The sequence below is a fragment of the Anas acuta genome, chromosome 12 (genome assembly GCF_963932015.1).
Source record: "Anas acuta chromosome 12, bAnaAcu1.1, whole genome shotgun sequence".
Classification (NCBI taxonomy): Eukaryota; Metazoa; Chordata; class Aves; order Anseriformes; family Anatidae; genus Anas; species Anas acuta.
The window spans coordinates 13,037,553-13,059,422 of NC_088990.1; the positions used below are offsets into that span (position 1 = coordinate 13,037,553).

The 21,870-nt window shown below is 57.8% G+C and overlaps 1 protein-coding gene across 4 annotated transcripts in view; it reads left to right on the plus strand.

Annotated features, from left to right (window-relative positions):
- Nucleotides 1-21,870, plus strand: part of LINGO1 (leucine rich repeat and Ig domain containing 1) — a 115,392-nt gene that overhangs the window by 56,527 nt on the left and 36,995 nt on the right. For 3 of the 4 annotated variants that reach the window (XM_068695324.1, XM_068695326.1, XM_068695327.1), the window contains 2 exons: nt 13,654-13,812; nt 17,308-17,393. Coding sequence is in view for 1 of the 4 variants with exons in the window: in XM_068695321.1 (XP_068551422.1) it covers nt 17,308-17,393 (86 nt within the window). In the remaining 3 variants the exon portion in view is untranslated. The remainder of the gene's footprint in view (nt 1-13,653; nt 13,813-17,307; nt 17,394-21,870) is intronic. The other variant, XM_068695321.1, reaches the window with a different exon arrangement.

The window sequence follows — 21,870 nt, forward strand, 5'->3', positions numbered from 1 at the left end:
TTGTAAAACCTCATTAGAAAGGAGACAGCTCTCCGAATCCGCACAGCTTTTGCAACCAGCTCCGCGCCTTCCTCCTTCCTCCAGCCTGCAGCCGCTCGCTGCGGTGCTGTGCAGGGGAAACTGCCCCCGTTACCCCCGTAGGCACCGCGATCTGCCGAGCTGGGGGATTTCGGGGCTGAGATGGGCTCCCCCTGACTGTGCCATGAGCTGCTGGTAGTCCTGGCATGCACGCACCCCACCGTGGTGGCTGGAGGAGATGTGTCACCATGCCCTGTCCAGCCTGGCTGCAAGCGCTCAGAGCGCTGCATTTTTTTGCCTCCTGGCACACAGGAGGGACACTGGAGATTTTGGCAGTGGGGTTTCTGGTCCCCGGGAAGCTATTGGAGATGGCTTACATGATTTAGAGGTGCTTGGAAATCCTGGTGCTGGGGAAGAAGTGTCCCTCAGCACTTCTCCTCCCTCGTTTCCTGCGTGGGGTGAAGGCTGCCCAGCCCTCGGGGCTCCGGTTGCGGGTGAGACCCCCTGAGCAAGGAGGGCGGTGAACTGGGAGGGAACCGCTGCAGAGCCTGGAGCGGTGGCAGGAGCAAAGGGCAGCTCACGGAAGATGCCTCGTTCCCCCAGGATGCCTGATCCTGAGCTGGTGGCTTCTCGGTGCTGCCTGGGGCACGGCGAGGGCTCGACCTGCTCCGTACGGAAGGGACCAAGCACAGCCCAGGAGCTGCCCGTGCTCCCAGAGCTGGGGAGGGAGAGGCAGGGAAGAAAAGGGATAAAAGGCTGGGTACGGAGGGAGGTAAAGGCCTGCTGCCTCCATCTCGGTTCCCATTAGGGCTCCTCGAACAGCCCACGGCGTCCCCTCCGCGCGGAGGGTAATGGGCTTTCTGCAGAGCTCTCCGCTCCGCCAGGAGGGAATGAGAAAGCAATGTCAAATATATGTTTGAAATGTCAACAGAAAGGCCCCGCAAGATTGACTGCAGTCTCGTGAAATATTTAATTCTTTCTCTCCTTATGAAGAGAGACGTTAGTCTGGATGAAAGATTTATGCAGGGGGAGCAGGGCACGAGAGGAGAGGAGAGGAGGGAGAGGGGGAAGAAGCGCGCGGGGAGAGGGAGGGGAGCGGCTCGCTGCCTCTGCCCCTAACGGGGCGCCTGTTTGATCTACCTGCCTATTACTCGTCGCTGGAAACGCTGGCTGCTGCTTCATTATCTAGGCCTCGTTTATTTCTGTCGGCCTCTTTTCCCCTTGTGCTGCCTTTATCCTCGCCCAGACGCCTATCGCAGTGCCCGGGTGTGGTGCTGCGGGGTTTTTGGGGACACAGCCGTGTCCGAGGAGGGCGAGGAAAGCACACCCGCTCTGCTCAGCATCAGTCCAGCCGTGTGGGGTTTGTGAAAGGGGAGCCCCCAAAGAGCCAGGTGGAGCCCCGGAGCCCTCTTGGCGCTGCGTGTACCCAGCACAGGCTGAGGCAGGGGAGCCTCGCCTCTGCCTCCCTCCCCTGTGATGTTAACAGCAGCAGCAATCAGTGCTGGGTCACGCCAGTGAGACCAGAGCCCGCTGAGGAAGCATCTCCCCACCCCTGCAATTCGGGAGGTGCCAGAGAGGAGTTCCCGCCAGCCACAGAGATGTAAAATTCAAAAAAAAAACACCTTTTTGATTCCACTGAATAGGGTTCTTTAAATAATTTCAAAACATTTTGACACTTGCTTTTCATTCCTAGTTCTTTTTGCAATACTATAAATTACCTTAGATTTATTAACCTAAAAAATTGATTTTCTTTCATCTTGCATGTGTCAGAAATGGGACACTTTGACCCCTCCGAGCTTTTTTCCCAGAATTTTTGTGAAATGGGTAATTTGTCACAATTGATCCTTTTGGGGAAGGCTTTGAATTTCAACAAACCGGTATTTACTGACGAAAACACGCTCAGTCGACGGGTTCCCAAGCCAGTCCTGTTCCCGCAGTGGCTGTGATCTCAGCCTTTCAGAGTGGAGGAAGGTTTTGGTTCACAACCAAAAGCATCCACGTCCTGCTGGAGATGTCTGCTGCAGGTGGGTGCCTCTCAGACGGTCTCAGCACCCTGCCACCCACCTAGCCCAGCTCCACAGCAGACGTGGTGCCAAAAATGCTGCCCCAAAGGGCCCCCTGCAGCCCTCGGGGCTCTGCGCAGGGCTCCCCGTGCACCTCCGCGCTGAAACCACCCGCACTGGCATCGCCGGCGTCCAAGCTGTTGCACTCACTGCAGCGTTAAACCTTGCTAAATGCCTTTAATATTTAATTGCTCTTTAAAAAACATAAATAGGCAGGCTGTTAAATGCAACTCCTCGGGCAGAGTAAGGCAAGTCGTGTTTGTTACCCAGCGACCGGTGGCATCTTGCAAGATGCGCTCGGTGTGGTTGGAAACCTAGGGCTGGGGAAGCATTTCCTTTCCTTCTCTGCGATTTTGGGAGCAGGCAGCTGACAGTGCTCAGAGAAATCCCATTTCCTTCCACCCCAAACCCGCAGCCCGGTGCTTGGTGACCTTGCCCGGGCGCACGGTGATGGAGAGGTGGTCGGAGAAGCATCACATCTGCTGCTCAGCCCCTCTCGCACCGCGCAAGCAGCGCCTAGCTCCTTCCTCAGCATGCAATTCGTAGGTGCTAGGTGGTGGGGACGGGGATGGTGGCCCCGTTCTCTGCAGGTGACGGTGGTGGCAGCACAGTGCAACAGTGTGGAGTTGCTTCTTTAGAGGGTTTTGCTGCAAATTGCCACCTACAGCTGTGCCAGGTTTCCCAAGGGCTTTAACTCCAGCCCCACACGTCCTGGTGGGAGTTGATCTTGGGAAGACAATTCTCCAGTGAGACACCAGCAGGAGACCCCATGGCCTGGGGCTGGCTGTTGTGAAGAGCAAGTTACAGCCCATAAAGCAGGTGTGTGGGCAGGTAACACTTGGGAAATCTGCAACAAAGCAAGAAAAAGCCCCCACCATAACACCTTCAGAAGTTCACAGAAGGTTCAGCTGATGCGTCGAGGGAGAATTTAGCTTTATTAGCAAGAGAAGGGTTCAGCCAGTCCTTCCTAAGCACCCGAGCCAGCAGTCCTCACAGCAGAGGTGGGAGCGATGCAAAGAGCATCCTCCCCTGCCATCACCTGCACACTCGTCCGGCTCCTTCAGCACCGCCAGCACAAGTGGTGGGTGAACCTCCACACATCTAGAGGCTGATTTTTCAATCAGACGAGCACTTCAGCCTCCCAGAGTTCAGGTACTTGTCTCTCCACTGCTACTCCTGCCTCTTCAGTGCCAACAAGTGGGCTGGAGATCCCGAGAGAGCGAGGATCAGCCCACTTTGCTCTCAAGTTGCCGGTGCCCGGGGCTCGTGGGCTGGGGGGGGGGGGCAGGAAAATAGCCGCTCTTTGAGCTCGGCTCCCCGTTGTTCCCCCCCAGCAGCAGCTGAGCCACCACCAGCTTCTGACTCTGGAGAAATGCTGCAGGCCTGCAGCAGTGCTGGGGAGCTGCTGCTAAGTGCCCAGGAATAATGATCCCACTCGCGGAGCGGAGACGGGAGGCAGCGGAAGCAGCAGAAATAGCAACAAGCCAGGAGCTCTCCGGTGCTGGAGGGCTCGGGGAGGGCTCAGGCTGAGTGCTGGGGGCCAGATCCCCTTGTTTTTTTCTGCACAAGGCCTTGTTGGAGGAGAGCGAGCAGCCGGAGAGGTTTGCACCTCACCACGGCACCCCACTGCCTGCAGCGTGCCCCCGTGCGCAGCGTGACCCCTGCGCAGGCAGCACCTTCTGCGCCTCCTGCACACAGTGAGGATGGGGGGGCTGCGAGGCTGCAGCAGCCAGGACAAGCTCTTGCAGCCGAGCCACCTGGAGCAGAAACGCTGTCCCAAGGGACCCGCTGCTCGTCTTGTCCTTCTCCTCCCATGGGGCCCCTCCGGACCTGCCCAGCGCAGCACAGCAGCCAACTCGCAGGCTGCTCCCAGCTCTCTGCCTGTTCCTTTCTCTCTCTTCCTCCACTTTTATTCTCCCTCTCCTGCAGAACCAAAACATTTTGGAGACTCTGCACTCCGTGCTAGCCTATTATTCACAAACCCTCCTATCTCCCTGCTTCAGGATGCTGCCTGGATCCGACCAATTACCAGCTCCCTTGATGTATAACACCATAAAACCCTTAACCTCATTATAGAAAATTTCTTTTGAATGGCCTTTAAAAACCATCTCATTACACAGGAAGAACTGTAATTACCTTTAACAAGACAGAGATATTGTGCGAGCGACTGCGTTCGGGCTGTCAAAACAGCAGCGCTGGGAGTTCATCTCCAGCCAGTTGCACCACAAGGGCAAACGCTTTGTAATTCCTCCCCCTGCCCCGTGCTGCGTCCCGTTCCTCCTCCTGCGCCCCTCTCCTCCTCTCTGCCCACCTTCGGCGAGCAAACACAGCTCCTGAGCTTCAGGTCCAGGTCTTGTCTCTAACATTTTTCATCTCTGCAGGGCTCGGAGGTAGCTCACGGCCGATGGTGTCCAAGGGTCGCTGGGGGTCCCGGTGGGGACGGGGTGCTGGAGGGGTTCCCAGGGCTCAGCACAGCCCCAGCACCCCTGGCATGATAAAACCCTTCCTGAGCAAGGCCCCCTGGGTTTGGTGGGCAGGAAAGGCTTCTTTAGGGCATTTCCCCCCTCCCTCTGCTAGGACCAGGTTCGGCTTCTATTGACCGACCGGGATGGGCACGGGGCCACCTCCTCCACCAGGACGTGGCTCCACAGCTCCTGGTGGAGGAGGACTGGAGGGGTTAAGTTGTTTTCCTCACTGCACGCGTGTGACTCAAAAGATGGTATTTTTTCCAAACAAAATTTTTCCATCCCATCTGTCACTAATGTCAATGCACTCCTTTGCCCAGATCCAGATTTCTTTTTTTTTTTTTAAAACATTAAAATCCGACATTATTTTAGAAAACTCGGAGTACGTGTTGCCAGAGCTGTGATATTTTCCATTTCTCAGAAAGTCGCTGCTGCAGCGTTTAACCCTTGGTGCTCATCCCGAGGGGCTGCGCTCTCCTGGCCCCTGCCGGGCACCTCTACCTCCTGCTGTCCCTTCTCTCTTGGGAGCTTTCGGGCTGCTCGTTTCCTGTGACCCTTTATATTTTTCTGCTTTTGGGGTGTTTTTATTTTATTTATTTATTTTATTTTATTTTGACATGGCTGCCCTGCGCTTCACAGCCAGCCAGAGGGCCCCAGCAAACGCTTCTGCAGCTTCACCTCCAAAACGTGCACCTGGTTTGTGCTGGTCTTGTGCTGTGCCAAGGAGAAGAGGGTGGACACCAAGCAGGGCAGCTGGGCCACTCCTAATTGGCCTTAATTGGCCTTAATTGGCCTTAATTGGCCTCCCTGGAGCCTCCATGCCATCCAGCTGGTGCTCCAGGAGCTGCTCTTAAGCCCAAGCCCAGCCCCCTAAGCTTGGGTGCATCTCGGGCTGCTTCCCTTCCTGCCCTTATGGAGCTCATCCCTGGCTGTTGGTGGCCCCTGCTGTGGCTCTGATGGCTTCTTCGGCTCCTGCCCGAGGGGGCAGCCAGCCCTCACTGCCTTCTGGTGCATTCCTAAGGCGTTGTGGTGAGTTTTGCCCCCCCAGCAGGGCTGTGGAGAGGCACCAGCTTCCCTGCTGTGTGAGGTTCCCCGTGCGCCTCCTTGGGGCCGGGCTTTTTCACGCATTGTGTGTGTAATTCCTGGGCTGGGGTGGGCAGCCTGGCCCAGCCTCTGCACGTTGGTCCCTCCTTGTGGTCCTGCTCAGGACCCCCAACCTTGCCAAGGGCACCTTGTGGTGCTCTGGGGCTGGGGTCTGCGCCTGCGCTGTGGGGTATTTGGCTCAGCTTTTCCCACCTGCAGGGTGCTTTCAGGTGCAGGTCCTGCCCAGTGGGGCTCTCTGGGGGCAGCTGTGGCTGTGGGGCAGGTCCCTACCCCCCAGGGATCCTTCCCCAGGGCTCCCCCTGCTTCAGCTGCCCCCCGGGAGCACCTTGGTGCAGCCCCCTCATCTCTGACCTTTCCAGCGCGGTGTTGGCTGCCGGAGCCGTCTCCAGCTCCATTTGCTTTCTAATGGCTCTGTGGGGATGGCGAGGGAGCGGGCAGGCAGTAAAAAGGGAGAGGAGAGAGAAGGTCAGAGCTGCTGGTGTGCCACAGTAACTCACCAAACGTTGGGGTGCTACGTTTCCGTGTGCTGCCCCCCCCGGCTGCCTAGGCAGGGATGGGGTCCCCATGCCATGGGGCTGGCAGCTCGGGGTTGTGTGGCTCCCCCAGAGGGGGGTTGGAGACCCTCGGGGTGTCCTCACGAGGTGCTGGTGGACTCTGCAGGTGTCCCAGCCCCTCTGCCGTCATGCACCTTGGTTGTGCCCTAAATCAGTGCATGTGGGGGTGCCCCTGTGCTGCCTCCAACCCCTTCTAGCTCTCCACCCCAGTCCCAGCACATCTGTAAGCTCGTCCTCTGCCAAATCCCACAGCGGGGCCACCCCCTGCCCAGCCGAGGTTCGTTTGATGGCCTTTGTGGTGGTGGAGCAGAGCCCAGTGACCTCGCCATGTGGCTGTGCCAGCGCGCCCTGAGCCTGCCAGGGGCTCGGGGTGGGGTGCCGAGGGAGCAGCCAGGTGCATGCAGCACAGGCAGGGAAAAGCACAGAGCACAGGGCACAGGAGCGAGATTTTGAAGTTCTGGAAGTGCAGATAAAGGAGTCGGGAGGATCACAGGTCGGTGCCAGGCAGCCAGCGGCCAGGTCTCACCCTAGTCGCTGCGTTCCTCGTCTGGATGCTGTTTTTTCTGCAGACTGTACCCAAAATCTGGGGCTTGCCCAAACTTCTGGCAGAGGAGGCTGAGTGTTTTATCGTGCCCGGCTCTCGGTGCCCCCACGCCAGCTGCAGGCTCTGTGGATGGCTGCCCAGCCCGGCGCTTTTTCCAGCCCTTGCCTTGGCTATTTCAGGCTCCCGTGCGGTGTCCTGGGGACGCTCTTTTGTGTGGCGTGCAGGTCGGTGAATATGTAATGTGCTGTTCCAGGGCTTTATTGCTTCTGTGCTGCTCTGATGTAATGGCATTCGGAGAGCCCTGGCGCTCCTATTAGCAGCTGGAGGGGAGCAGAGGAAGGATGTGCTTCCTCTGCCAGCCCATCATCTTCCCCTCCTGATGCTCTCAGCCACGATATAGTGGTCTGAAGGAGACAACTTGTCTCTATTAGCACTCGGTGCACAGCAGTCGGGTGGATTGTTAGGAGCAGCTATGGATCGGCCTTGTTTTTAAAAGGGATCTCAAATATTTGGCCAAAGCCCCGTTGGAGCGTTTTCAGCTGTTGGGGAACCTTCTGCTAGACAACTTGGCTTCCCTGCGCCTACAGCCCCTACCCAAACGTGCTCGGAGGCTTGTGGCAGTCTCGATGTGGAGGGGAAGGAACTGGTGAGGCTTCATGCAGCTGCAGGGGGAGCACTCACGGGGGGCAGCGCAGGGTGGCACGGGTGCTGGGGGAGCCTGCAGCAGCCTGGGGGGTGGGCAGGCTCCTGCCTTAGATGGGGTTGGAAATGTTCCCCTCCTCGGGATCTCCATAATTTGGGGTTTAACTCCTGTTCCTAGCTGGACTCGGATCAGCTTCTTCTGGGCTGTGGCCAGAGGGCAGAGCCTGCTCCGCACCGAGCCCCAGGGGCCCAGCGCAAGGTGCCCGAGGTGTCTGCAGCTGGCAGGAGGTGTGAGTGATGTGGATTAATACTGCACAGAAAAGAAGTCAAGCTTCTGGTGTGAGATCAGTGGGTCAGAACTTGGTGGCACTTGAAGATGCACCTCATTAGCAGCTCATATCTTGGCGCTTTCCGTTCGTTCCCCTGACCCCTTTCCCTGCTGTCCTGGGGAGCTGCTGAGATCACCTCGGCTGCACGGGACAGCGCTTTTGTGGCTTTTATCCCATGGACAAGATGGTGATGAGAGGAGGTGAAAGAGCTGCTGGTCGCTGCGGCACAGTGACAAGAAGCCATCGGTGCTCACAGCCACCATGGCCGGGCTTTTGCTCCAGGCTGGCTCGGGGCACCCCGGTCCCCCCGTGCTGCTGAAGTTGCGGTGCCTCTGGGACCAGTCCTGACAGAAAGGTGAGATGGGGAGAGCCCGGGGAGCCCCAGGCTGTGGTCCTGCCCTGCAGGAGGATGGAGGTTTGTTGGGAAGGCTGCACAGGGAGTGCCTGTGCTGCTCGGGAGGTGAGCAGAGGCTGGGTGTGTGCGGGGTGTAAGCCAGCACCGATGAGGAGCGGCGAGGTGAGAGGTGCCTTGGGCAGGGCATGTCCTCAGCTGGCTGTGACCTTGCCCAGCACCAGGTTTGGGATCTTTGCACAGAGACCCTTGTTTGGCAGCTCAGGTGTCGTCCTCAAGGCCAGGGCTCAAGGTCGAGGCTGTCTCCTCCTTCTGGATTGGGGTCTTCCGTAATTCCTGTGCTTGTCTTCTCTCCCCGCGTGCGCACGCCGCTCTGCCTTCCCCTTGGAGAAAGCTCATCTGCAGCCCTCGGCTCCTCTTTCCCCGTGGAGGAATTGCCAGGGTCAGAGGCTGGGGCTGTGGGGACGACCCCTCTGTGGGTAAGCCGGGACGAGGCAGGTGCCGTGCGGCTTCTCCACATCAGCAGAGTGTGCCGGAGAAGATGCACTTCCCTCCGGTCCCCAGAGTCGTCGGGAGCTGCGCTGAGCTTTGCTCAAATGGAAGATGCTTATGTACACTTGTGTAAGCAGTGAAGTGACTCAGGATGCCCACTCAGTCTTCTCTCTCCACAGCTTGTTCCCCGAGTCCCTCCGGATGCGTCTGAAGCATCCTAAATAAGACCCGTGCGCGAGGTGGAGGCTGCGCCGAGCTGCTCGGGGAAAAAAATAGGCCACTGCTTTTCTCACGCAGGCAGGCATTTAAAGAGCCTGTGCGGGAGGAGTGTGGGCGTGTGGCGAAAGGCGAAGTGAGGAGCCCTCCCCTCCCTCGGCAGCTCACCTGCCCTGCACAAAATGGGGACAGCAGGGAGCCTGGCTGCCTTCTGGTGGCCTTCGTGGTGGCCCTGGCTCTGCACAGCTCTCCAGCAGAGACTGCACAGGAGGAACGGTTTCCATTTTGCTTTGCCTGCCTGTAGGATTCATAGAATTGCTTGATTTCTACCTCTGCACCCAGAGAAGTCGATGGCAAAACCGGCTCCCCAAAAAGGGGCTTGGTGCTGGGGCTGGCAGGGGTCCCTGCGCTCCCCTGCCGGTTTCTCCAGGCAGAGCATCCATCCGTCTTTGTCTTCCACCCCGAGACGCTGTCTCTTCGCTAATTAAATGAGGAATATCATCTCTTTACGTTGCTGTCAGCTGACTTCAAATTAAAAAGGGACCTATAGGAGCAGGAAAAAAAACCCTATCCTCCCTTTGTGGGTTGCCTGGCTTGTTGTTGAAGTTTTTTTTGCCGACGGATAATTCCATCTGAAGGTCTCCCGCGATGCTGCGGTAACCCTTGGATGCTGTTCAAGTGCAGCCTGGCCCCCGGCGAGTGCTCATTGCCTCCTAATTGCTCTAAATAAGTTGGGAATGATGAAATTAAAGTGCCATTGATATCAGGCAGCCCTGGCACGCTGCAGTTGCAGGCGCGTGAGGGAAGTGGACAGATGGGGAGATGTTAGGATAATGGGTATTAAATGTGGATTTTACCCTGTTTGGGATCCCCAGCTAGGCACGGTTCAACTTGGCGGCTCAGCAAGTTTGGCAGCTTCCCTTCTGGCAGCCCAGGTGAGCGTTTGGCACGGGTTGGTTCCGTATGGGGCATAAAAATAAATCCACTCCTGGATGACCTCTTGGCTCCCCGAGGTCCCTGGGAGTTGTGCTCCTTGGGGCCGGAGCTGTGTGAAATAACCCTGAAGGCATAAAGCCCCCGAGCCTATAAATCCTCAGTCGCTGGGCTTTGGGACGATGTGGATGAGCTGAGTTGGGCTGTGCTGCTCCGTTGGGCAGGACTGAAGTTCCCTCCCTTCATCTTTTCCTAAACACTAAGAGGTCTCCGCCACCCCTGTGCCCGCACATAAAGCTGCCTTCTGCCTTGGAGTGTGGTGTAAGGGGCTGAAAACCGAGGTTTGGGGCTGGGAGCTGCCCTGGGGAGCGTGTGGGGTCTGCCCGGCAGCATTCAGCAGCTGCTCGAGTGCTCTGTTCAGCAGGACGTGTCTGCTTCCAGTTTCTTTAGCTGGTGATTTTAGGGTCTGTAGTCACAGGGAAGGCTGCTGGCAGTGTTACCGTGTCCCATAGCAGTGGAGGCGCAAGGATGGGACCCAGACCTTGAGCTGGGACCATCCCATGAGCCTGGGGTCTGTTCCCAGCTGGAATAGCCTGGAGAGAAATAACCTGAGCCTAGGCATGTGGACCAGCAATTCAGCCTCATCCCTGCTGGGTGCTCCCCTCCCCGAGCTGCCCAGGCATAGTAGGGTGGTGCTCGAGGGGGTCACGGTGCCCCAAATACCCCATTGCTGGTGGCTGCAGGAGACAACGGGATTCCTGCAGCTGCAGGCATGGCTGCCGTGGCCTTGGCTTACAGGTGGCCCTGCTCCTGCCATCGAGCAGCCCTGAAGACGGACGGCAGGCACGGCGCAGCAGCTTGCTTTCCAGAAAAGTGCTGCTTGCTTTAATCACTGCGGTGATTAAAGGAGAGGTCTGGGCTAGCGTCCAGCTGCCTGGATTTGGATAACTCCTGATGCTGCCTGAGCTGGCCTCGTGAAGTGGCCCCTGGATGTCCCAGCTGGGCTGTGGGATGCAAAGCTGGCTGCAAAGGGGTTGGAAAGCCGTGTGGGTGCTGTCTGAGCCACCTCAGCCCTGATTTCAGCTTCCCCGTCCCTTGTAGGATGTGTGCCCTGTGACATGCTCACCCCAGACATGGGTTGAGGCAGCAGGATCCTTGCTCCAGGCTTGGGGCTGGACGTTCAGGGTTTGGGACCCTGAAGCTCACTGCGCATTTGAAGGCCAAAGGAGAGGCGCTTCCTGACCCCATCTGACCTGCTGTGGGACAGAAGCCCCAAATCGTCCTCTGCTGATGGCTTTGCCGAGTGCAGGGACTCTTTTGGGGCTGAGCAGCACCCGGAGGCAGGGAGCTGTGGGGCTGCGGCTCTGTTGGCAGGACGAGGTCTCCAAAGCCACGAAGGAGCAGCAGTTGTTCCTGGTCGGGGTGTTAATTAAAGCACATTGCCTTCCCCAACAGGACCAGGCTGCAGGGGTGTGGGGACGATGCTGTTGGTGCTCTCCAAATGCCCGGTGGCGACAGTGGAGCAGCCAGGTGTCCCTGCTGGATCCTGCCCCTTGGTCCCTCTGCCCCGGGATGTCCTGTCCCTGTCCCTGCCCCACAGGGCAATAGGAAGACTCCCAGGAAGGCTCACGCTGCCTGGAGCCTCCCACCCCAAGGTGAAGCCTCTCACCGTGTCCACCTCCAGCAGCTGCTTCCCTGCATCGTGGGCTGTAAACGTCCCCTTAATTTAGTGCCTGCAGTGCACTAAGGCAGCAGCCTTAGCACAGGCTCTGCATAATCACCCAGGGGGCTCTGGATGCGGGGCTCTGGCACGTGGCTGCGCTCCCCGGGGGCTGGAGCCTCGGTGGCCGCTGCCTCCCTTAGCCCGGGTGCCTCTGCCCATGCCCAGGTCCCACCCTGGAGGTGCTGGGGGCTCTGCTGAGCATCCCCACGTCTCGCTTTGGAAGGAGAATCCCCTGTTAAATAGAGAGATCCAGCCTAATCCGAGCAGGCAGCGATGCGCGTGCCTCCCCAGCCTCTCCTTTCTTCTGGCTATGCTCGCTAGCGAAAGGTGGCTTTCTCCTTCACGGGAGAGAACAGCAGCTCTGACCTTGAGGAGAGAAATGAGGAGGGTTCGGAGTTTTCCTTCCCTTTTTGTTGCTATTTTTTTTTTTTCATGCAAAACTTTCAAGTTGAGAGGGATTTTTGCTTAAACAATTTATGCCCAGTGGATAGATTTATTTCACTCGGCTGCCAACCACAAGAAAGCCCCGTAATTCCCTGTGGCGTGGCGTTGTTTTTTTTTTCAATACTCATAAATACTCCGTGCTGAATCTGAGAATGCTCTGTGCAGGCAGGAGGAGCGCTGCTCCTGCCTGTGCTGGATGTGCCCCAGATGATGCTCAGCGCATCCTCCATCCCCTCGTCTTGCCCACAATGTCCCCGAGGAGCCTTCCCTGAAGCTCTGGGAGCTGCTTCCCCGTACCTGATCCAGCTCTGCTCCCCCCTTATTTCCACCTCTCGGGGATAAGGGTTGTGTACAAACTGTTTTTTCCATGTCCTTGGCACCAAGAGGTGCTCCGTAGGCAGCGCATCCGACTCCCACCTGGCTGCCACCTCCCACGCCTCCGCTCCCTGCCCATGCTGCTCGTACCCCGCTGTCCCGGCTGGGCAGAGAGCACGTTGCCAGGCTGCTGGGTGTTGTGCTCCTTCCAGGGAGGAGGGGAATGGGGAAGGTTCAGTTCAGGATCTGAAGATTTATTTCCGAGCAGGCAGCGGAGATGCAGAGATGCAAAGTGAGTTTTCAGCTTGGCGGCGGAGTGGGGAGTCGGGGTTAAAAAAGAAAATAAAATAAAGGAGATTCTCAAATTGAAAAGCGGGCTCAGAGGGAGACGTGTTCCTTTAAACACGTCAGAGCTGGCCATTTTTAATGCTGCTGATGGATTACTTAATATTCTGTCCCGAAGCCCGGTTCCATGGGATGTGCCTGCAGGACAGAGGTGCCCGGCTCGGGCACGGGGGCTCCTGAGCTGCTGCGGCATCGCCTGCTGGGCAGCCCCTGGTGCCTGCCTCGTCTTCCCTTTCCTGCCTGCTCCCCAAAAAACTTATCCATGAGGTTTGGGGAGCCCTGGCTGCCCCGAATCATCCCTGCTGGGGTGAGTTAATGCAGGGAGGGCTGCGGGCAGATACCTGTGTGTGTGTTACTGAGGCAGCAGCGGTGGCTGAGCATCACCGTACGGCTGGGTGCTGCTGAGGTGCTTAGCCTAAGCTGCGTCTAATCCTCTTTCATCCAGCAATCGGGCTAGTGAGCGAGCAAGAACAGGTTTTCTGACACCGGCCTCAGGATCTGGTGGCACGTGCTGGAGGGGAGCTGCCCCCGAGAGGAGCCAGAGCAGGAGGGGAATGGGCACGGGTCGGAGCCTCCGCCCCGAGCTCCGAGCGTGGCCTCTGGGTCTCGGGCTCCGGTGTCAGCTCTTGTTTCTGTAACATTTTACAGCGTGTGATTTCTTTGCTTGGCCTCTCGTGGAACATAAACCAGATTTTTATAGCTGCGACTTTAGGTTGGATTAAAGGTTTGGTGTCTCTTCCTTTTTTTTTTTGACCATGCTCTGAGTCTGATCTTTGCTCCTCTGTCACACGCTGCTGGGACACCCGGGGATCCCGCGGCTCCCCGGGGAGTGTTAGGAGTCCCTGCAGCACAGGGAAATGCAGGGCTCTGGGTCAGCACTAGGGGGTAATTTGGGGGAGGACGAGAAGGAAAACTTGAAGCACATTATAAATAGTTGGGTTCTCTTCCTGTGCGTTACAACCCCAAAGCCCTCTGGGCATCTCCCCAGCTGCCGCTCCTTCCTGTGCCCTCGGTTACAGGGGGCCAGGAGCTGTAGGGCTCCGTGGGGTGAGCACAGCACTGTTTTTTTGTCCCCGCAGCCCCTTCTCACTCTCCCTCCCCTCCTGTCCCGCAGGGCTGAGCGAGGCGCCCCGCTGCTCCGCGCCGGGTCCATGAGCCGGGCAGGACCTTGCCCTTGCCAGCCGGGGCCGCGGCACCCCCGCCTCGCTGCGCTGCACGGGAAGCGCCCCCAGCACCCGACACGGAGCCGGAGCCACCGAGGTCTGCTGCCACGGTAGGTCCTGGGGTCGTCCTTCCCCACATCTCTGCCAGGAGAAGGGGATGCTGCAGGGCTCCGCTGCCCCGCCTGCCCCACGCGCGTCTCCCCATCGCAGCTTGCGCAGCGGGGGCTCGTATGAAGACCTGCAAAAAAGAAATTAAAAAAAATAAATAAAGGTTTGGAGACTTTATGCACCAAATAATTCAGGTTTCAGTCAACAGAAACCGCTCACGAATTCAGGTTGTATTTAGCAAGCGGTTTTGGCTGGGGAGAAAAAGTGAAACAGTGAAAAGTTTGATTTTGACATTTTCAAAATGAAACCTTTCAGCCATCTGTTTCGAGATGACATTTCATTTTGAAAATTTTCTAGCTTTTTTTTTTTTTTTCTCCCAGTGTGTGTGTGGGGGGAAGCCACCTACAAACAAAATGAAAGCTTCACTTCAGACCAAACAGTGTTCCATTCAGCCTCGCCTTATTACCGGGGCTTTAAAATTTATCCAAGGACATAATTCATCATCTCTGCCGACCTGCGTTACCTTTCTCTGCTTCGGCCACCGAAACCCAAAGAGGGTGAAGAAAACAACCCCCAAACGCTGGTTTCCCAGCCCAGCCCCTGGGAACGTGCTGCTGCTGGGGCTGGGAGCTGCAGCCCCGGAGCAGTGGGCAGCACGGGTGCCCGAGCAGCAGGCAGGGGGTGAGGCTGTGCCCCGCGGAGCAGCGCGGGGAGGCGGCGGCTGCGAAACCCGCGAGGTTGTTTGCTTTGCGCGGGCGTCTGATCCGCGAGGCATGCACCACGCAGCGGGTTTATTTTTTTTCCTGAGTGAGAGCGAGCTTGGGAAGAGCCTGCGGTGGCAGAACATGTTGTACCACCGACTGAGGGGATGGCAGGAGAGGCTTTGCGGGAGCTAATTTTAGCTCTGGCGGAAAGCTCCCGCCTGCCAGGCGCGCACGCCGTGCCCAGCCCACCCAGCAGCCAGCAGCCTCCTGCCCGTGGCACCCACCCTGGGGGGCTGTGGTGGCCCCACGGTGGCCACGGGGCACCCGAGTGGTGCTGGCCCCGCTGGGCACCGCATCAGGGTGGAGCAGTGACAAGGAGGAGCTGATGTAGCTCCGCTCCCCAAACCCATCGCTGTTTGCGCCCGGGAAGCCCTCCTGCCACAAAGAAAAAGCTGAGGCTGCCTCATTAGAAAAGGAGGCTGCACTTCTCATCTCCTGCCCCCTCTCCATCCCAATGTGACCCTGTTAATGTTGCAGAAGCGCTGGAAGGGAGGTGGCTGTGCTATGGGGCTGCGCCTGCCCCACGCTGGCTGTGCCCTTAGGAGGAAGGAGCGAGGAGCTGGATCCTAGCGGGGAGAGCAGGAGAGGCCCCAAACTGTGCCATAACCCAGACCTGTGCCGCAGGGACGTGTTTGCCACCCGTTTTCTAGCAGGGGCGTGCTGCTGGCACCTCCCTGGCTCCTGGCAGCCCGGGCACACAGGATGCCTGCTCCAGCAGGAGGCCGAAAATCCCAAAGCACCGGGCAGGTGTCCGGGTCCGTGGGGGGCAGCAGGTGCTCGCCACCCATCCCGGTGTGCTCCACGTGCTCCTGTCAGTGCCAGCTCCTGGCTGAAGCTCACTGCTCGTGTCCTGGAGGCAGAAGTTGGAGCTGCGTGAGGTGGGAAGGCATCGAGGGCTGGTGTGGATCTGAGCCCAGTGATGGGAGCCAGCGGGGTCAGGGCTGTGCCATCTCACCTGCAGCTCGAACCCGGGGCATGGCAGTGGTGGCTGGGGAGGATTTTGGGGGCAGAGACCGCCCTGTGGATATGGGACAGCCCCACAGATATGGGGCTGTCGTGCCCTGTCCCGTGGGGCTGTAGGGCTGGGGTTATCCCCCAGGAATCCCTGTCCTAGGAGGGATGCAGGGGCCTTTCCCCGAGCCCCTGAAACCTGCTGAATCACTGCCCCCTGCTCCCGCATGCACTGCTCCCATCTGCCCTTCTCTTTTTCCTCTCCCCCCCCCACCTCGTCTTTATCAGTAGCTAATGAAACAGGCAGGGAGAAACCCAATTCGTACAGTAATTAAATTTACTTAGTGGGTATTCAGCTGGAGTAATGAGAAGTTTAATTCAATGATTAGTTTTTTCTTTCATTAATTAAAAATGGAACAACGGTGCAGTTACAGTGGGCTGCATTGATCCTCCTTGTGGAAAGCTGCTGATGGAGGAGGAGGAAGGAAGACTTTTTTTTCATTTTTTCCCCCTATATTTCCTTAAAAGTCCTCCCTGGATGCTCTCCCCACATACAAACACTTTTGGTGCCCCCTCTCAGCTGCCCTCTTTGCCTGGGTGTCCCCAAACCCCCCAGGGGGATGGAGAAGGCTTGCTCAGGGCTCTGGTGGAGCAGAGTGGCCGAGCAGCCCCCTCCCCTGCTTCATGGGACCCCCCCATGCTCCCCACGTCCATCTTCTCCCTGTTTTTTCCCCAAAACTAGCCTTTCAGCCCAAGGGGGGGGGGCTTGAGATGCTGCCCGTGGGTGGGTGACTGCCAAGCAGGTCCCAGCCCACGGGAAGTTTGGGGTGGGAGAGTTGTTTTCCTTCCTAGCTAAACAGATTTGGAGCTATTTAAATACATTAAATTCATAAACATGTTTTGGGGGTTTTTTAAACAGCTGATGTGCGATAGCAGGGGAAGAAAAAAAAAAAAAAAGAAAAATTAATCAAGATGTTTCCCGGCTCTCGGTGCTTTCTCCAGGCCCTGGAGCAATATTAGGACCTCTGCCCAGCCGTGCTTCAAAGGACAGGTCACGTTCCCCCGAAGCAGAGCTGCTGCTTTGCTCCTGTTTGTTTTCTTGACGTCGAAGGCTTATTTGGGTAGCTTTTGGGATCACTGAGATCCTCCGTATGAAGCTTCATAAGGAAGCGCAGTCAATAACGTGGATGAAACCCGGCGAGCGGCGCACCATTGATTTGTGCTGCGGATGCTGGGTGTGGGGGGGCACAGGGGGTCCTGCGGTGGGGCTGTCCCCCCCCGGCATCCCTCGTGTCTCCTGGTGCTCCCCCAGTCACCTGCTGGGCTCCTGGGTGTCCTCCCCAGTGAGGCTGCCTGGCCCCACGGCGCTGATTTCCAACAGGGTTTTTTTTCCCGAGGGTTTTTGCGTGCCTGTGTTCCTGAAGAGATCCCTGCAAATAATTCCCCAGTGCTCTGGCCCAAATCTGTCCCGGTAGCTGTCAGCGGATCGATGCTCTGCTAAGTACAGGTCTGCTCCATTTCCATGGGAAGATGGCTTCTATTCAGCAGTTCATTTTGGTCCTTTCAGGAGCAGGTCCACTCCATCCTGCTAGTCGTGTGCTCCTGTCCCCTGCAGCCTGATTTATAGCTCTTAAATACCAGCTCAGGTGAAGATTAAGTTCAGCTGAGCTCCCTTTTGGGAGGGAGAGGGGAAAAGTGTTCACAGCTTTTTAATTTCTCTCCCACCTGCCTCTGTTGGACGCCGGGTTCAAAGCCCTAATTGCGATGTTGTTTCCCCCACAGTGCATGAGCGGGAGGCGGAGGAGCGGCCAAAGCCCAGCGCGCCCCCGGCACCTGATCCCCCAGCACCCTGCCTTCATCTGACCCGGGTAGGTGACACGCGAGCTCGGTCGCTGCCGGATCGCTGGGTGTGATGCTCACACGCCGTGGTTGTGCCGGGACCAGTTCTGGTCGGGTTTGTGTGGCTGTAAGGGCAGTGGAAACGCCTTCACTCCACCTGCACCCCAGGGCTGCTGCCCAGTCCCCTTGGGGCCAGCCCTACCCGCGTGCCTGGAGCTGTTTGGGCCATCGTGCTGGCACGGGAGAGGATTTTACCTTGGAGGAGGAAGGTGTTTAATGTGTTTTAGGCTGCTCCGTGCAAATGGCACTGTTGGGAAAGGAGGGCTTTTGGCGCTGGGCTGCACGGATGGGTTGCTCCTGCTGGGATCGCTCGGCGAGGGGCGAATGTTTGCACGGAGCAAATCCGTACAGATGGCCACGTGCTGCAGCCTGGGGATTCGGGGCAGAAACAGCTTCATCCTCCAGGAGAGGGCAAGCGAGAGGGCCAGCGAGGGGCGGCGTTCCCTGAGATGTCTCTATTACTGTCACCCAGCGCCGTGCGCTCGCCTCAGCCTCCTCGCGGCTCCCTCGCCGGGACAGTCGAAGAGCCAGGAGCAGGTTGCAGCTTGTGCTGCACATCCGCAGCCCCGGCTGAAAGCTGTGAGCTGTCAGCTCGATGCGAGCGCTGCGTGAGGCAGCAAACATCAGAGCTGACTGGGCTCCGGCAATTTCCCAGGATGTCAGTCCTCGGGAGAGAACAAAGGGATCTCGGTGAAGAGCAGGAGTCGGTTTCCTAATGAAACAAACACGAGAAAATTAGGATGATTCGAGCCTCTCTTCTACACCAGAGCTGGGGGGAGGAATTGTTCAGGTTGGGTGTTGTCAGACTGGAAGGGGACAGCGGGGTGTGCTGTCACCTGTCCCCTAGGTGCCACCAGCAGGGCTCAGCTGGGGGTGCCCAGGAGGCAGCATCCTGCCCCCATCGCAGGTCTGGAGACGAGGGGAGCCAAACAGCGAGGCAGGCCCCTGCACAGCAAGGCCAAGAGAAGTGTGAGCACCAGAGGAGACCCCAAAAGGGCTGATGGGTGCCAGCGACCAGCCAGGCAGTGGCAGGGGGGATTTATTCCGTACGTTCTGTATTTAGATGGAGGCAGAGGCGTCTATTCATAGCACTCCTCCATCAGAACAAAATGCCAGCAGGAAATGGCCAGGCTGGTTTAAGTCCTCCCTGGAAGAAAAAACAGCGCCGAGCACCATGTGGTTCTGGCTTAAATTTGGGTGGTTTCTTCCAGAGTGTCATTTGCAAAAGTTGATTTTTTTTTTTTTTTTGCTAAGAATAGTATTCAGAAAAACAGGTGTTTGTGTGTTTTCCTGATGCCTCTTCTTCTGAGAAAAGAAAAACAGTTCCTGCCTTGGAAATAGGGGATGCTGAGGGTTATGTGGGCTGTTTCTCAGCCTGATCTCTGCTCTTTGGTGCAAGGATGGGGCAATCGGGTGCCCCCGGGCCCTGTCCCCCAGCCTGGCACAGCTCTGAGGCAGGGCTGAAGCTGAGTTGGTTTTTAATGCGTGAGTTTTGTTGTTTAAATTGGACAAATCCTTGAACCTGTGTGGTTTCAGAGGGGTGCTTCTCTTCCTCCCTAAATGTATGAGCTGTAAATGCTCCCAAAAAATCCTCCCTCTCCTCTCCACTGTCACTACTTCTGATACAGGAACAAGCTTGGAATGGCTCAGGCTTTCTGTTCAGTTAGTGCCATGGATGTGTCTCAGATTTTCATGTTTTAAAGCAAATTTTGAGCACCAGGATTATGAGAAAAGCCCATAAACGTGAGCATGGGCACCCCGGGCTCCCTGCCTCATGCTGCAGTGAGCCAGAAACCCGTTTAAGGGCGGTCAGGGGAGCAGGATGGGGGCTGTGGGGGTGCAGGAGGGGGGAGAAAGAGATGGGAAGGTGTGAGCCTGGGCGCACGGGCAGAGCCCCGTGTAGCTGGCTGTGCCCAGGCAGCTCTGCTCCTCTGCCCAGCAGCACCAAGAACGCCCCCACCTGAGCTGCTTTCCCACACCTTTCCTCCTGCCCTTGTTTCTCGGTCTGTGCTCTGATCCTTTCTGCTTAATTACACCCCAAAAGGGAGGATGTGGGGGGAGAAGGGTTTTAAAAGAGCTTTTTTATAAAAAAAATAAAAAATAAAAATAAAAAAAATTACCTCCCATGAAATATTCAGGACAGGCTGGCTGCTTGAAAACTGGCATAATTATTCCTGCAAGGCTTTTTTGCACTTCCCCGGGTCTCGCTGCATGGGGAGGGAGGCAGCAGAAGTTTCCTCGTTACCATGAGCGGGGCTGGCTTGCTGCATTAGTGGGAGGCTGTCGGTGTGCTGGGGGTTGGGGAGGGGTGCTTTGGGGTCACTGGGTTGGCTTCGTCCCATAAATGCCTGCCAGGGATGGACTGGGAGCTTGAAAGGGAAACAGAGGTGATTTTAGTGGCGTATTAGGGTGCAATGTATATGGAACATATGTAGGAAAAATGCCCCTTGTGTGCTGGGATGTGTTGCAGGGGTGCTGGAGCCCCGCTGCACCTCTCCATCCCTGCGTCAGCCCCGCGGGCCATGGGGAGCACATCCCTTTGCCCCTGCTAGGCGTGATCCCAAATTAGCATCCCATTCACCCGCTCGTCTTAGCTTTGCGAGGCTAATAGGGCTTAAAAAAAAAAAAAAAGTCTCTTGTCACTGAAATCAGCAGCTCTGACTCAGAACACGCAGAGGGAGCGGGTGTGCTGAATAAGGGAACCCTGCTGCTCCAAGGGCTCGCCTGGCAGCACCCATGCCGGGGGGGGGGCTTGCCCCAGGATTGGGGTCAGGGCTCGTATGGGGCCCCCCGTGCCTGTTTTGATGTCTGACTGCTGGTGGGGAGGGCGAAGTGTGAGCAGTGAAGCCAGCCGGAGCGAGGAGTGTTCCTGTGCCGTGTTCCACAATTAATCACGGCCACCCACGTCGCACCTTCCCCCTCCCCGAAATCCTCCCTCGCCCGGTGCCGGGGAGGGGTGGGGAGGGGGGTGGGGAAGGGAGGCAGCTCGGGTTTTATGAATTAATCAAAGACAATGCCTGCTTTTGAGAGCTGCTGCTTTAGAGAGCCCTTTGCAGGCGTGTGTGCGCTGTGATTTCTTAGCCGAGCGCGGCTCTGGGCGAGCGTGCCAAGAGGAGCGCTTCCAGCTCCCGGCCGCGTCCTGGGGAGCCGGGCTGAGTGGTCTTTTCATCTACAAATAAAACGACCAGGAACAAAGGAGGCAATAATATTGACTTTCATCATTGATATTCCCATTTATCTCGGCAATAATTAGCAACTCCAGCGCTGGGAGGGCACAGCTCATAATCTCCCTGCTCCAGGGGAGATTGTTGATGTCGGCACCGGGAACAGGCGGCCATAAAGCGCTGGGCGAGCAGGGTGGAGGGCTGGGCACAGCGTGCAGCAGCACGTGGGCACCGTGAGGAGCAGTAAGAGGCCTTGCTGGGGGTTGGAGAGGTGCCTCGGGCAGGAGCAGTGATCCCGCTGTGCACCCAGCCTCGCTGAAGGGCGCGGGGGCTCTCGGGGTCCCCTGGCTGCCTCCTGCGCAGCCCCTCCTGGGAGGGGAGGCAGGGCTGGTGCTTCATCATCGCAGCCTGGGGGCGGCGGGCGAAGCACCTTCCCCGGGGCATGACGTGGCTCCGAGCTGTGCCAGCAGCCCTGCCTTTGGCACCTGGGTGCCAGGCGTGGGGGAAAGCGGGGCGCGAGCGCTTGCGTCTGTCCCCATCCGCCCCCAGGGTGCCTGCGCAGCACTCCTGCAGCATCCCCGCCACTCAGTGCTTGCTGCTGCCTCCCGATGCGTTCCCTGTCCTCTTTTAAAAACCCCTCACGGGGCTGCCTGCAGGGCCACCTGCCTCGCCCCGTACCCCTTTGGGGGATGAAAGGCAGGGGAAGCGAGACGCCGAGGTTTCAGCACTGCTGCCCCCGCCTCTCCCACATCACCATGAAAGCTTTGGCACCCGCCTGCTCCGTGCAGCATCCTGAGGCGGTCCGGAGGTCCATTTCCTGCAGCTATTTTTTTTTTTTTTATCATTCCACTAAGTGCACATCCCAACCCCGCCTGGAGGGCTGGCTTCCTGCGCGCAGCGTCCCCGAGCGTCTCCGATCCCGCGGGACCCGCTGCCACAGCAGCTGCGGGGACCGGCGCGTGCAAATGCAGGGCTGTGATTTTATGAGGCTTTAAATGAATTTAGGGCTGGCTAGAGTGACAATGCGAGTTGAGCCAGGTGGCTTATAAAAGTGGTATGAGAGTTCCTGTAGCATACGCTGAGCACGCCAAACCCCGTGGCTCCAGGATCCAGAGGAGAGGAGGGCGCTGTGATGGAGCTGTGCTCGCGCTGTGACACCAGGGAGCTGCCATGGTGGGGACAGGTTCCTCCGCCTCGTCCCCTGCCAAGGGTGGAAATGGAGCTCGAGCTGTGGGCTTGGGGTGTGCGTGCCTCGCCTCGGCATTGTGCTTTTGATATCTGG